This window comes from Bos indicus, chromosome 23, assembly GCF_029378745.1.
Source record: "Bos indicus isolate NIAB-ARS_2022 breed Sahiwal x Tharparkar chromosome 23, NIAB-ARS_B.indTharparkar_mat_pri_1.0, whole genome shotgun sequence".
Lineage (NCBI taxonomy): Eukaryota > Metazoa > Chordata > Mammalia > Artiodactyla > Bovidae > Bos > Bos indicus.
This window is the reverse complement of record NC_091782.1, coordinates 45,036,957-45,051,557: the sequence shown is the minus strand read 5'-3', so window position 1 is coordinate 45,051,557 and position 14,601 is coordinate 45,036,957. Positions and strand designations below refer to the sequence as shown.

The window sequence follows — 14,601 nt, the reverse complement described above, 5'->3', positions numbered from 1 at the left end:
CACCCACAGCAGTTCAAGTCCTGTCCTTTCTTTTGCAGGAATTGTATAGATTTAATAAATTAAAGCACTATTTATAGTTGAGCCACATAATTTAGGGCACTATATATATATATATCCTGGATAATGGTCTTAAGCAATTGACTTGAAATTTTAATTCCCCTGGAGAATGCAAGATTCTTAACTGTCGTATGAAAACTGGTCACTTTTCCTCAAAAATTCTTTCCGAGTCTGAGTGTTACCCAGATACAAAGCAATTAGGGCTTCATGATTACCTATAATATAGTCATTTCAAAAAGACAGTTACAGCAAACTATAATTTGCCCTACAATCCTAGCAGTGCTACTGAGTATACTTATTTTTTACCGGTAGAACTAAATTAATTTTGTATAACCAAAGACAACATATTAACCAAAGAAAATTCACAGTATTATATACAAATTCTAAATCTGAGAAAATTATAACGCAATACCAATTCCTATGCCAAAACTTCAGTATTAAGCCACAACACAATTAATTAATAATGAACTTTATAAGGGCAAAGAAGCAGATTAAGGCCCCCATGTCAGAACTCTAAATAGCTCCCTTTACATTCCAGCCATCTAAGCCCTGCCTCCGCTCCAGTCTCCGGCCTACACTGACTGTGTGTGCATTGCCCTCATCTGAGTGTCTCACATGTTCCTCAAAGCTCCCAAGCCGAACGGCCACACAGCACACAACAGACTAAACTGGTAGCTCCCATTTTTCTTGAGGACTTACATTCTAAAATGGAAAGTGAAAAGTCACCCTCATCCAAATTCCCTTTGGAAAAAATTGCCCAGATATTAAAATGTCCTTTTATGTAAATAATCAACCCTATGTAGTTTATATATAAATGCATAAAACGTGCAGTCACTGAATTCACTTAAAGAGCATCTGTTCAGTTTATAAGCACCACACTCTGCTCACAGGAACGGCCACCAGTCAGGGGACAGCAAGTCCCCGTCTCCCACTTTGGGCTCCCCCTGGCTAAGCCTACGTATTGCTGCTCTCCCCTCCCCTCCCCTTTTCACTTGGTAAGGGCATGTAGTTAAATCTGAACTTTTACTGCACATTGCCTGCGTCTCCAAGAGCTGGGGCTGACGGCACTGAAGAGCCCCCGGGAGGCCCTGAGCCAGTGTCTTCACCGTGGTGGGAGCTTGGGCACAGGCAATTCAGGCCAGGAATGCTGTGTCCACACTCACAGACACTTGTTTTCTAGACATCACAAGATACACCCCAATGTACTGTTTTTATTCCATCTGAACCCATTTAATCTGGGACTGAGATAACACGAATTTTTCTATACTGTGAGGTAATTTTTTTTTTTTAATGTAGAAAACATTTCCCTTAAGATTTTACCATAGGATAAATACCAGCACAAATACCGTCTCAAATACTCAAGAGACTAGTTAAAGCTGTGCTTTCTGGCTTCACTTACCTAATATTGCACTGTTAAGAGCTGAGCACACAGGTTCTCTCTGAATTGGGTCAAGCTGATTTCCAACTGGGCTGTTCCAAGGATCTGAATAGGCTAGTAAACTGAATGCATCCTGTTGAAAACAGCAATTTGATTAAGTCAGATAGTTCAGTGTCTGTGCTCACTATGGCTTCAACTTGAGAGACTACGAGTACACCTTAAGGCACTGGATTAACCCTTAAGGTCATCTACCCTGTGATATGAGACTTTTTTAACAACTAGATTATGCAGCAAAGTCTAATCTGTTTTCCTATTTTTTACAAACACCCATTTTCACCATCCACCACTTATACCTACACAACATACAGGACAGAAATAAAACGGAAAAAACTCATTCTTGTGGAATGGGCTACTACTGTTTAAGGTAAAGACAAAACATTCAGATGCTTTACAATTCATGACCATTGATACGACTGTGACATCAAAAGGATATGACCTGCCATATATTTTTAAAAAAATAGATGGGGGAAACTGGACACATCTTACTGGACGTCTTCTCAAACTCAGTGATCAAAAAAACAACCAGCTCCCCTTCAGAACCATCTTCAGACTGCCCCTCCTGAAGTAACTGACATACAGCATCTTTTCAGCTGATGGCTCTTGTCCTTCTGTGGGAGGATATAACTACAACGGTGTCAGACGCTGGCCTCGAGTGGAGCTGCATCACCAGTGTAGCCTTTGGCAAGAACCACCTTCCTAAGCATCGGTTTCATTATCTGTATAATGGGGATTGGGCTTCCCAGGTGGCTCAGTGGTAAAGAATCCGCTTGCCGGCACAGGAGCCACAGAAGCTGCAAGTTCAATCCCTGGGTCAGGAAGATCCCCTGGAGGAAATGGCAACCTGTATACTTGCTGGGATAATTGCAAGGACAGAGGAGCCTGGAGGGCTATAGTCCATGGGGTCACAAAGAGTCGGACACAGCTGAGCGCACCCCCCCCACATCACAGGGATTCTAAGAGGTCCTATTTCAGTTTATGAGGACTCACTGAGCTAAAGAAATCAGTCATGTCAGTTCATGCTAATCTTTCAATGAATGATAAATTACTGTTTTGCCAGAAATCAATACCCCAATGCAGAATAATATTATGATACAGATATAGACAGTTAGACATAGGACACCTTCCCGGCTCACATGGGGTACGTGGACAAGTGCTGAGGAAACTCAATCAGTGAATTAGGTAACAACACTCAAAACGCCGGTCACTGAAACGTGGAAGACAAATTCCTGAAGAATACTATCTTCCCAGGGACACCGCCCCAGCACCCCTTGAGTCATCTTGCGAGTGGGAGAAGGCTTCCTGGTCAAGTGTGTCCTTGTCCTTTCTCATCCGAGTTGGCCTCTGTGTTGTGGCGACTAGAGAACTGCCCATTGAGCAGAGCTGTGTGGTCTGGGGTTGACAACAGGAATACATAGGCTCCCCCACCCACTGTTCTATACGGCTGAGCATTTCACTCACATTAGACCTCTTGCCCCGGCTATTAATGAAAGTTCTTTTGAAGAACTTATTCTATTCTGATCCCCTGCAGTCCTCAAGGTGCTAGATACAAAGGGGGGAAAAAGGCTTCACATACCTGTTGATTGCAAGGCCTGCTCCACAGTACTTAAGGTATCTTTTGCATCCCACAAAGCTACTATTGTTTTTGGTTCCCTCCCAATCCAAATTTATTCATGGAGAAAGTACTAATATCTGATTATCCTGTGAAGCTAACTGGTCAATCACTATTTCTAAAGACCGAGCTTTGCTCAAGACTTAATTCACCCCACCCACATCCATCTCATGAAATGCCACCCCTACAGTGCAATTCAGCTCAGTTCAGTTGCTCAGTTGTGTCTAAATCTTTGCGATCCCTATAGCGCAGATAAATTTTAAAAGACTAAAGAGTCTGTCCAAGGAATAATCACTACATAAAACTTTAAGCACAAGACTATGCTCCTGAATCTACATCCTGACTTGCTCCCCAAAAGGTGGGATGCTGCAGTCCCAAATCTCCCATCAAGACCATTCTGTCTACACCTCCTGGTATTTAAAACATTAACAGAAAAAGATCATGATGGTAGTAACTTACTGTGCGCTAACACTGTGCAAGGCAGTGTTTCAAGGGCTAGCGTGTACCATCTCATTTAATCCTCACAGTAACCTTAGGAGCCAGATGTTTATGCCCATCTTAGAAGCAAACTGTGGCTCAGAAGCTTCCCTTGTGGCTCAGCTGGTAAACAATCCATCTGCAACGTGGGAAACCTGGGTTCGATCCCTGGGTTGGGAAGATGCCCTGGAGAAGGGCAAGGCTACCCATTCCGGTATTCTGGCCTGGAGGATTCCACGAGCTGTACAGTCAGTCCATGGGGTTGCAAACAGTCGGACTGAACGACTTTCACTTCACTTCACTTAGAAGCAAACTAAGGCCATGAGAGGTTACCAACACAGCTAGTACTTCCTGTACTTCTTTTAGTAAAAACAGTTTCTTTAAATTACCAATCTAAATATTACAAGCAAAAAAGTCTAAGATTTTGGCCCCGTATTTTCAGTACAGTTGAATGAGTATTTACTGGACAAAGGGATCACCAGGGCCTCGTCACTGTTCCAAGGACTCGCAGTCCTGGGAGGAAGGCAGCTTGTGTGAGCAGTGACGCGCGGGGTACTGCTTACTAACAGAGTGTGCTGTGTCACAGGCAGCAGCCACAGACACAGGCTGAGAGGAAAGAAAAGGCCTGGATGGTGGGAGCCGTGGGTATGAGCTTAGACCCTAAAACACCCTAGAAAACTTCAATTCTTTCCAGTATAGCAACAGGAGTTGGTTAGTCACTCAGTCGTGTCCCAACTCTTTGGGGCCCCCTGGGCTGTAGCCTGCCAGGCTCCTCTGTCCCTGGGATTCTCCAGGAAAGAACACTGGAGTGGCTTGCCATGCCCTCCTCCAGGGCCTCTTCCTGACCCAAGGACTGAACCCGTGACTCCTGCACTGGCAGGCTGGTTCTTTACCACTAGGACCACCTGGGAGCTGGAAACACATGTTATGACAGTAAGGGCAACACGAAATAGGATAACCACAATTACCAACCAGATAAAATATTAATATATGCCCATGCATTTAAGGCAGGAAACTGAAAATACCTGTAAAATATCATGGTATTATGGGTTACTTTTTATTTTAGAAAAAAAAATTACCTCAGTGGAAATAATTTCTGAGGGAAATACGACATTTAGGTAGGATTCTCAAACTGTACTTATATTTGGCTTAAAATCAGTAGCAGTTTCTCAGTAGGATGTGCCTAAATGATTCAATTTCTGCTTCAGTTACTAGATTTAAGAGCTACTTGCAGACTGGGGCTGAGTATTCTAACCTGACCCACCCAGCCCTCCCGCTTGACCCTCCGCTCTGCAAGGTTCAATACACAGCTGTTGAACAATTTAGGGCACTCTCTTGGGAGCCACTGGCAGACTCAGGCAGGTAAGCAAGAAAAACAAAGACAACAGGAAAACAGGAAAGGAAGACTGAGAAAGTGAGGAAAAGGTCAAGCGAGCCCCGGTGCAGCAGGAACCCCCAGCCCGAGCCCCAGGGGTGGGCTGCTCCAAGGGTCTGCCACGTGCCTGCTACTCCACGACTGAGGAGAAGCAGAACACCAGGGGCCCTATGCCACTTAGGTAAACCTCACCTCAGCTTTTACTGTCTCTCTCTCTACATACGTATATATGCTTCAGAAGTCTGTGCAAATTAAAAAAAAAATTAAAGATAAAAAAACCCACTTCAGCTACCCATGACCTGAAGTGAAAAATAAAAGAAAAAAGCACTAATTTCTAATCCTTCTTAACCAAGGCAAACAAAAGTCCTCTCTGTGTCCGCCTCCAACACTAATCCCCCAGCACTGTCCCCTAGGTGCTGAGACACCACTGGGTCAGTCACTCGGGTCGACGTCTACCTGGGAGGAGATTAAGCCTGAGGAAGGTGAGAAGCAGCTCAGAACGCTGAGACAGCAGTCAGCATCTGCACGGAAGTCAGAGGTGCAAAATCAAAGCCATCCGCGTTCCTTAGATGATAAATTACCTCTTTACTTCATTCAACATATAATCAAAGAGTATCTCTGAGAAAAGGCCATGTAATGCCCTTTTCTGTGCTTCACACAAATTACAATCAAGAATAAGCCATGGAGTGAAATGTTAAATTTTCAAAGGGACTACATAAAATGATACTCAATTAGCATAAAGTTTTAACAAGAAAACAGATGACCTAGTGTAAAAATGTCTACGAGTTCTTTTTAAAAAAACATTTCCTATCTCCAAAATATCTCCTAAAACATCAGTTCTCTCCAGGGACAACCAGAGTCCAAGACCCTTTCATGGGCTCTTGTGAGGTCCAAACTATTTTCATGATATTAAACTAAGATAGTACTGGCTCTTTTCTCACTCCTATTTCCTCACAACTCTCCCAGTGGGGCTTTCCAGAGGTGACATGATGTGTGAGTTCATAAAAGACTGAATGCAGAAGTAGGGACGAGAATCCAGCTTACCTTTTATTAAACCTGGCATTAAAGAGATTTACAAAAATGTAAAGCAATGCTACTCTCTTCTCATTGTTTTATTTTAGAAAGATTAAGTAACACTTTTATGAAAAATACCCATGTAATGATTTGTTATTTTAAAGTGAATTAATAATTTTAGTAATAATTTCTAGTACAGAAAAATCAATAAATATAACTCATACAAACAAAAGCCCTTTGGGAATCTTTAATCGGTTTTAAAGGGTTTAGATACCAAAAAGGATGAGAAACACTGCCCTAAAACAAGTTTCCCAGATGGATAGCTTTGGATATAGGAAGCAATAATAAAGCCTAAGAAGTAAGTTTCTTAGCACTGTTGATAGCTGAAAAGATTCTACAAAGTTGTATTAGGTTGATACAAAAGTAACTGCTGGTTCGGATGGTGAATTTTAAATCATTGTAACGAGGCTCAAACACATCTTTATTAATCAAAGTAGGAACCACTACAATCAACACATTTTTGCCAACGAGAATTAAGCCCATTTATTCCTGTAGCATAAAAATCCATGCTTTGGGATTCAACAAACTCTTGGACAGCATCTTCTGCCTCCTGCTGGCTGTGGAAGCATTTTCCCGCAGCAAGCTTCTGCGGTGCTTGCTGCGGTAGTTGGCTGGCAAGAGGTCAGGTGAAGACGGCAGATGAGGCAAAACTTTGTAGCCAAACTTGTTCAACTTTTGAAGTGTTAAGTTGTGCAACATGCGGTCGGGTGTCGTCACAGAGAAGAACGGGCCCATTCTGCTGACCAAGAAGAACGGGCCCATTCTGCTGACCAATGTCAGCTGCAGGTGTGGCAGTTTTGGGGCACCTCATCGACTGGCTGAGCATACTTCTCAGATGTAAGTTTCACCAGGACTCAGAAAGCTGCAGGGGATCAGATGGGCAGCAGACCACCAAAGAGTGACCGGGACCTTTATCTGGGGCAAGTTTGGCTTTCGGAAGCACTTTGGAGCTTCTTCTTGGTCCAAGCGCTGAACTGGTTGTCTCCAGCTGCCTATATAAAATCCACTTTTTGTCGCATCACAATTCGATCGAGAGATGGTTCGTTGTTGTTTAATACAAGAAGAGAAGACAACAGTTCAAAATGAAAATTTTTATGATTATCGGTCAGCTCAAGAGGCACCTGCTTTTCAAGCTTTTTCACCTTTCCAATCTGCTTCATATGCCACATGAACATAGAATGATCGATGCTGAGTTCTTTGGCAACTTCTCATGTAGTTTAAGAGGAACAGCTTCAATGATGGCTCTCAACTGGTCGTTGTCAACTTCCAGTGGCCGCTCACTGCACTCCTCATCTTCAAGGCTCTTGTCTTCTTTGCAAGGCTTCTTGAACCACCACTGCACTGTATGTTCGTGAGCAGTTCCTGAGCCAAATGCGGTTGTTGGTGTTGCAAGTTGTTTCCACTGCTTTATGACCCATTTTGAACTCAAAGAAAAAAATCGCTCGAATTTTCTTTTTGTCTAACATCATTAATTAGCAAAAAAACCAAAGTGAGAAATGCGCATTAAAATGATGTATAACAATCACATTTATTTAAGAATGTATTCCAGTATTACATGGCAAAGTTCAACAATGAAAAACCACAATTACTTTTGCACCAACCTAACAGACTGATGAAAATTTGCAATCTGGATAAATCCAGTTATGCGTGCCTTTTTACTAGAAGTGTAAAAGCGGCTTCTTGAACCTTCCTAGACAGGTACACTCTGCCTACACAGGTGCTGTACTAAAGCTCTTGGTGCAGGAAGCCGGGACGGTTATTTCCCCCTGATTTTACACACACTTAGTGCTAGTCGGTTGCTCACCGGCCCTCTCGGTTCAGCTCGGGGAGGGATGGCGGGAGCCCCGAGGCTCGCCCTCTCCTTCAGTTCCCAAAGTCTCGGTGTCAAGGCCACCACGTGCCATTTCTCCTTCAGTTTCTGGACTTATTTCAAAACACTGAGAAGAAAGTGTTTTAACAAACTGACACCGAGCCCAACCTGATGCAGGGCAAACAAAACAAAACACACGGCCACAACGGCTAGGTTCCTGCTCACAGCCGACAGGGCTGGGGGCACTGCTGTGACTGTGGGAAAACTCATCCCCGGCTGACTGCAGTGCTGCCTTAAGGGAGGCGAAACTCCATCTTCAGCTGCTACACAGAGCTGTGGCTAACTGAAGTGTTTCCATTTTGCCCGTTATCACCACCCGGCACAGCATCAATCCAGAGGAGACCTGAGAATGTGTCTTCACTCTTCGTGGAAGACGAGCCAAGCCTTCGCCAACCACCATCAAAACAAAGGCCACATATCGTACCTTCAGTTGGCTGCAACCCTAAGCAGTGTTTCCTAAAATCAAAATATCTCACATTTATAGTTTGATCAGCATTCTCACATTTCTCCTAATAACTCTGCCAATTTTACAGCTGAGAAAATAAAACTAAGAAAGCAAGTTGATAAGAGGCGCACGACACTGGGAAGTGCAGAACCGGGGTCTAACCTACGTGTTTTCCTGAAGTCCAGCGCTTTCTCCAGCAGAGCCTGGCCGCCTCACCCCGTCGCACCTTTTCACCCGCGACTGGGCAGGAAGCCAGGCAGGGGCTCGTGTCCAAGCCTCCCAACAGTAACCCCAGCCCTGCTCAGCGTTTCACAAAGCGACATTCTAGTTTCATCCACACATTTACAGCTTTTCAAGGGAAAACAAATTTACCTTCAACATTTTTTTATTTGCTGTGTTCTTGCCACATTCTCTCCTCAGCTGTTCACTCATCGCTTGCAGCTCTCTTCCAAAGTGAATCATTCTTTCTATGGCAGCTTGACTTCCTCCACACAACTGGCGTCTTAACTGGCTTGAATCAACTTCTGTAAGCAAAACAAACAGGTATTTCACTACCTTACAGTTGGGATACAATGGAGAAACAAACATAAATTGCTTACAACATTTTGAACATTTCATATAGTAACTACTTTCTAATATTTTACCTAAATATGCGGTTTCTTTTTAATTTATTATAATACGGAACCTTGTAGCTACAAGGAATACTTTCTCTAGGGCTCAAGAGTCTAGGATCCAATATCTATCTAGCTTGGAGTTGAAAGTCAGGTGACAAGCTTTCAGTGTTATGATGTACATGTCTCAAAGAAAATGTTATGAAAAATTAAGCACAATTTTCTAAAAATATAGCAACACTGCAAAAAAAGAAAAGGAAAAAGTAGCTACTTCCCAGGCTACTTTAACTGACATAGAACAGTTTGAAGGTAAGATAATCTAAATGACTCCAATAAAAACACAGACGATACTGTACCTAATCAAAAGGGTTAATTACACTACTTTTAGGAAAAAATTTTCAGTTTATATATCTTGACTGACAATAATCACTGATCAACAATGCAAAAAGTATACATCACTAGTTAACAATATATAAATCACTAATCATGACGGTAACAGTTAATGTTTATGAAGCACTTACAGGCAGTTATCATTACACCCATTTTACAGATGAAGAAACTGAGGCAAAGAGCTCCTGAGTAATTCACCCAAGGTTACACAGCTAGTAAGTGGCAGTTGCAGAATTCAAATCCAGGTGATCCGGCTCTAGAACTCCTGCTCTTTATCCCTAGACACAAACTATTCTTGGAATGTTGAGGCTGCTTGCTAATATCTGATAGGGTAAAACGAGGCTGCCTTTCAGTCCTACTCCTTGCTTGAAAGAGTGAATTACACATTGGAACACATGATCCTAAACAAGGTGGTCGTGTAAGTAATATTAAGTTTGCATTTATAAAATAGTTTCTAGCAATTTTAATAAATTCCCTTTAATATCAAAATATTATAAAATCAAATAAAAATTTATAAGCTTCAGTAATTTTCACTCTCCAATTGATGGGGAAGTTTGCTGCTTATTTAACTTTATGGTACAATTTACTACACAAGTTGTCCACAAAGTAAAATTATGCATGCTAATATGTTTCTCAGCCACATAATTTTGAGGGGGAAGGAACCAAGGGAGGGTGTCAAAACAGGCACCTACTACCTGCCAGGCACTGAACTATGAATAGTCGCATATATTCAGGTTAAATGAATTAAAGAAAATTTGATTAGAATTTATTAAATCATCTCTACCCATGTGGCCTATCTATATTGGCTATATTGAAATAGGTACACAAACTTTTTGTATCTCCAGCCTTACCAATCCTTTCAAAGGACAGTGAGCACTAGTAAGTTCGCACTGCTGCGCTACTGAGAGCACTGCAGTTGTGCAGAAACAGTTCAGCAAAGAAAACGCCAGATACTAAAAAATTAGACTACTCTCTCTAGCAATCCACTCTCAGAGACTTCTAAGAGAATATGTTATTATCAAATCCAATGGCACACACATCTTTAAATCTGATTTATGTTCATCAGCTGTGAATCAGTACAAGTAAAAACATAACCTTGTAGTCATCATTTTTTATTAAAAATGTAAGAAATATCACTGCAGACCCATTTCGGTGTCACAATCTTCCATTTCGTGGTCATGTTTAGAGCTACCATTTAGGAAACCATTGGATGAAGTTTCTCCAACTCCATTGGAGTAGTGATCTGTTTCCATGTCTACATCATTACTGAAAATGAAAAAACAAACCTAATTTTAGAAATAGCACACTTGCAGCTTAGTTTAATATCAATTAGTACTCAACTACAGAGCCTACTTATAAAACTGACTTCATAAGGCAACAGCAATCTGGAAAAAAGGTATTTAGTTAAATCTTGAATGTATTCAAAGCCAAAGATGCAGCTAACTTTTAACGAATTTGTAGTCCTGGAGATAAGGAAGGAAAAAGATACATGTACTAAAATGCAGTGGCTTTAAGACTTCCTATCACTATGGAGAAATCATTTTCCAGCACATATTTCCCATTATCTTTCAGAATTAGATCTGCACTTCATTTAATCAACTCCTGCCCTAAAATACCACCCTCCCTGCCCCAAGCATGTAAGGCAAAAACCTCCCTGACCAAACAACCTGCTCCTGGGACCCACCCCATTTCGCCTCCTTCCCTGCCCTCATACTCAGCTTGCTTCTAGACTACTTTTTCTCTAACAGTCTTTTAGAGCAAGACTGCTTGTTTGGGCATTGGTGTTGCCCAAATGACGTTTGGGCATTTGTCCTTACTACTCAAAATTATACTCCTTCTCGAAGGTTAAGTGATAACACGAGAAACGACTACTCAGTCTCATCCCCTCAGCCCTTTTCAGATCCCAACACTACTTTTCTCTGACAGACTTTCTTATTGGCTGAAGATTCTAAATATACTGCAGAATCTGAATTTTTGAAATGCTGTTTTGGAGATACCTAAGGCCATTTCACACTGACTGGATGAATAACACGTGCCAACAGCTCTAAGTGGCCACGCTGAGGTTGCCAACGTTTGCCCTTCATTCCATCCACACCCCGAGCAACAATATCTAACCTTCCAGATTTCTCCTATGAAGATCTAGGTAATGATTATACAGTCCAGAAGGAAACACTTGATGAAACTTTAGAAAATATTTAAATAAATAAAAATGATTATTTCTCATTAAAAAAGCAATGTATATTCATTTGTAGGAAAACAACAACAACAAAATTGAATGCAGAGAAGCAAAAATTGCACTTTATGCATAATGCCAGCAAAGGCAACCACTGGTTTCCAGCCTGGGTGAGTGGGTGCATACACACTTCTGTCCGTAAGACCATCAAGGTACAGGACACTCAGAGATCTAGAAGAACAGGGCGTGGCCCCAGCACATCTCCGTCAGTTAGAAAAGCTTGTGTAGTTATATTCATGAAATTTGAGAATTGATAAGAAATCATCCTGGAAGAGGTTAACAACTGAAGTAGAATTTTACAGCTTGAGTAGAATCTGGGATGGAGGAGAAGGAGGTGGGAAGAAGAACATTTCTCACGGGGAGTCTAATGAAGAAAGCGCGAGTCTAGAGGTCAGACATCCTGGGAAGTAGTCATCGTTCTGCAACTTACTAGTTACTAATTATTCACCTTTAAAAAAAGCCATTTACTTCTCTGGCACTCAGCTCTACATCTGTAAAATGGTTTTCATAGTCGGTTAATACATCTTTGCCTACTTCACAACACTGTCACAAGGAAAGCCATTACCAACTAGAAAATAACTGGTACTGCTTAACAGTTTAAGGCAGTTTGAGAGCTTACTTTCTTCTAAGCTGCACCCAAAAGAGGATGCTATGTCATCAACCCCTTCCGTTCAGCTTGCTTCCCTCAACTCAGGTAATTACAGGTCTCTTTAGCAACTTCCTGCCATGAGCATAATATTTAAGTGAAAAACTCAACAAAGTAACTGCAATCCTACCTTCAAACTATGGTAGAACCGTCTAATAATCATAAAATACTGTTAATAAATACTATAAAGTATATGATGAACTAAAGGCTTAATTGTTTACATCTCCATACAAAATTTTTACTATGATATTCTCATTTCATATTTTAGTGTGGCGTCTCCACTGCCTACCCTAACCTCCTCAGCAAGACAATCCCTTTTCCTACTGCTGTTCTTGGATCATTTTTGTGGATTTCACAACTGTACCACATAATACCATTATTTCAGTACATATTTGTCATTTGTAATAGATAACCTGGAAATTCTGATTAATCTCCAAATTTGTAAATACAGATTTTTTACATGCACTTCTCCAGAATCATATTTACACTGAGACTGTAAACATTAGGAGCTGTCTCCTTCCATGGGAGAATTTTGCACTGATGCATATTCCCCCAAAACGCAGTGTGACCCATCAATTCATGCTCTAAGACCAAACCAACATCAATCAAATTGATAAAAATCCATAAGAACTTGCCCTCACACACTAGCATTTAATTCAAATGGTTATATTTCATGAACCTTTAGGTTTCATGAATAGAAACTTGAGTATGTCAGAGTACCATGACGGGAACATCTCTCCTCCCAAAGCTCTTCGAGTGGAGACCACACTAGCAGCAGAGTGTTTGACACCCAGCAAGTTTTCAATCCTCTCCTTGTGCTGTATGTTTACTAAACGACTTAACTATCTGCTATATGCAAGCTATTCAAATTAAAGGTAGGTTCTCATCAACAAATATTTTATGTAAAGTTAGTTATTTGCAACTCAGTAAACACTCCTCACACTGAAAAACCCACACAAAGAGAAAAAAATAGTTGAGAAAAAAACAGTTGTATATGTATCATATGTCAACTCCAGAGCTTAAATACACTACAGTGACTTAACTTGGAAACATTAACAAATGACGTTTCTGTGGCCACCGTGGGGGTCTGCGCTGGCAAGAAGGCAGTAGAGAGCCTGGCTCTGCCCTCGTCACCCCTCCAGAGGGAGAGGGGCGCAGAGGAAGGGACAGCACCAGGGAACTGACTCCTCACCCCTTCATTCCCGCAGACCCCCACTGTGGCCATCTAACTCCATTTTTCCAAATTATTTCAGACGATGCCACCCGTAACCGAGGTTGCTCACAGTGATGCCAACGCCAGGGGACTCATTACCTGGTGAAGCTGCTGACCTGCTGCGACCTGGACGTGTTTAAGCTGTTCAGCTCTGGTACATTCAGACCACACGGCTGGTGCTTACTGTGGCAGTACGCCTGATGTGCTTTGTTAGATATCACACCGTTACTACAGTTGTCAAAACCTGGGGGAAAAAAGAAGAAATGACGCTTTATAAAAAAAGAAACAAATCAGGCTGCAACAGATCTACCATGTTCTGATGATGTACTTAAACCTTTTATAATGTAGGAAAGTCAGTGGACTACTTAAATAGAAAACAAGTGGAAAACTTCTTCGAAAGAACATCAGGATACTTAATTGTGAGCTGTAATCCTCTCCTGTATTTATTGAAGGCTTAATTATGCATCTCATTTAATCCCTGCCATGAGGCCCAGTGTTACCATAACCCTGTTTTACGTAAGTACACAGCAAGACCAAGGATCTGTCCCAGCCTGACAGGACACACGGTGTCCGAGGGGCGCTGACTGAGGACACAAACGTGAGACCCCCACACGCTGTGCAGGATGGTGATGTGAACGAGCTGAGAGGCAGCAACGCAGAAAGGTGCTGTGTTGAGGAAGAAACAGCAAAGGTATTGCTCTACTCTGTGAAAGCACAGGAAACAGTATTTGAGTTGAGTTTTACGAAGTTAAACGTACAGAGGAAAGGTAAGACCTCGGGAAAAACAGAAAGAGACAAGCAGAGCAAAAAGACTGAGAAGGACCAGAAATAAATCTGCAGAAGATGTCATAAAAGCCAAGAAGGGAGAGAACTTTAATTAAGCCTCACCAAAAGCCTCAGTGAGTCCAGGAGGAAGCAGATAGGCAGACCTGACTCTTGCCAGCAGCCGGGCTGGGAAGGGAGGAGGGAGAGGCAGCCCGGCCGGGAGCCGGGCGTGGGGTCGGGGGCTTCAGACACCATGGCCACGTCACTGCCTTTACATGTATACTTGACTAAAACACACCATTGCCTTCTCATTACCAGATACCTCTGATCTGACTTCTAGAGACAAAACTCGAACGTTGCCCTTCATTTAGGGAGATCTGTTAGTAAGCCACTCTTAG

At 42.0% G+C, this 14,601-nt stretch overlaps 1 protein-coding gene across 2 annotated transcripts in view; it reads right to left on the bottom strand.

Annotated features, from left to right (window-relative positions):
• The window catches only part of RANBP9 (RAN binding protein 9), a 72,934-nt gene that overhangs the window by 1,688 nt on the left and 56,645 nt on the right, over window positions 1-14,601 (bottom strand). Inside the window, exons 10-13 of one of the 2 annotated variants that reach the window (XM_070778370.1) lie at window positions 13,538-13,682; window positions 10,491-10,612; window positions 8,718-8,869; window positions 1,457-1,568 (exon numbers count right to left, since the gene is read on the bottom strand). In XM_070778370.1, the coding sequence (XP_070634471.1) occupies window positions 1,457-1,568; window positions 8,718-8,869; window positions 10,491-10,612; window positions 13,538-13,682 (531 nt within the window). The remainder of the gene's footprint in view (window positions 1-1,456; window positions 1,569-8,717; window positions 8,870-10,490; window positions 10,613-13,537; window positions 13,683-14,601) is intronic. The other variant, XM_070778371.1, reaches the window with a different exon arrangement.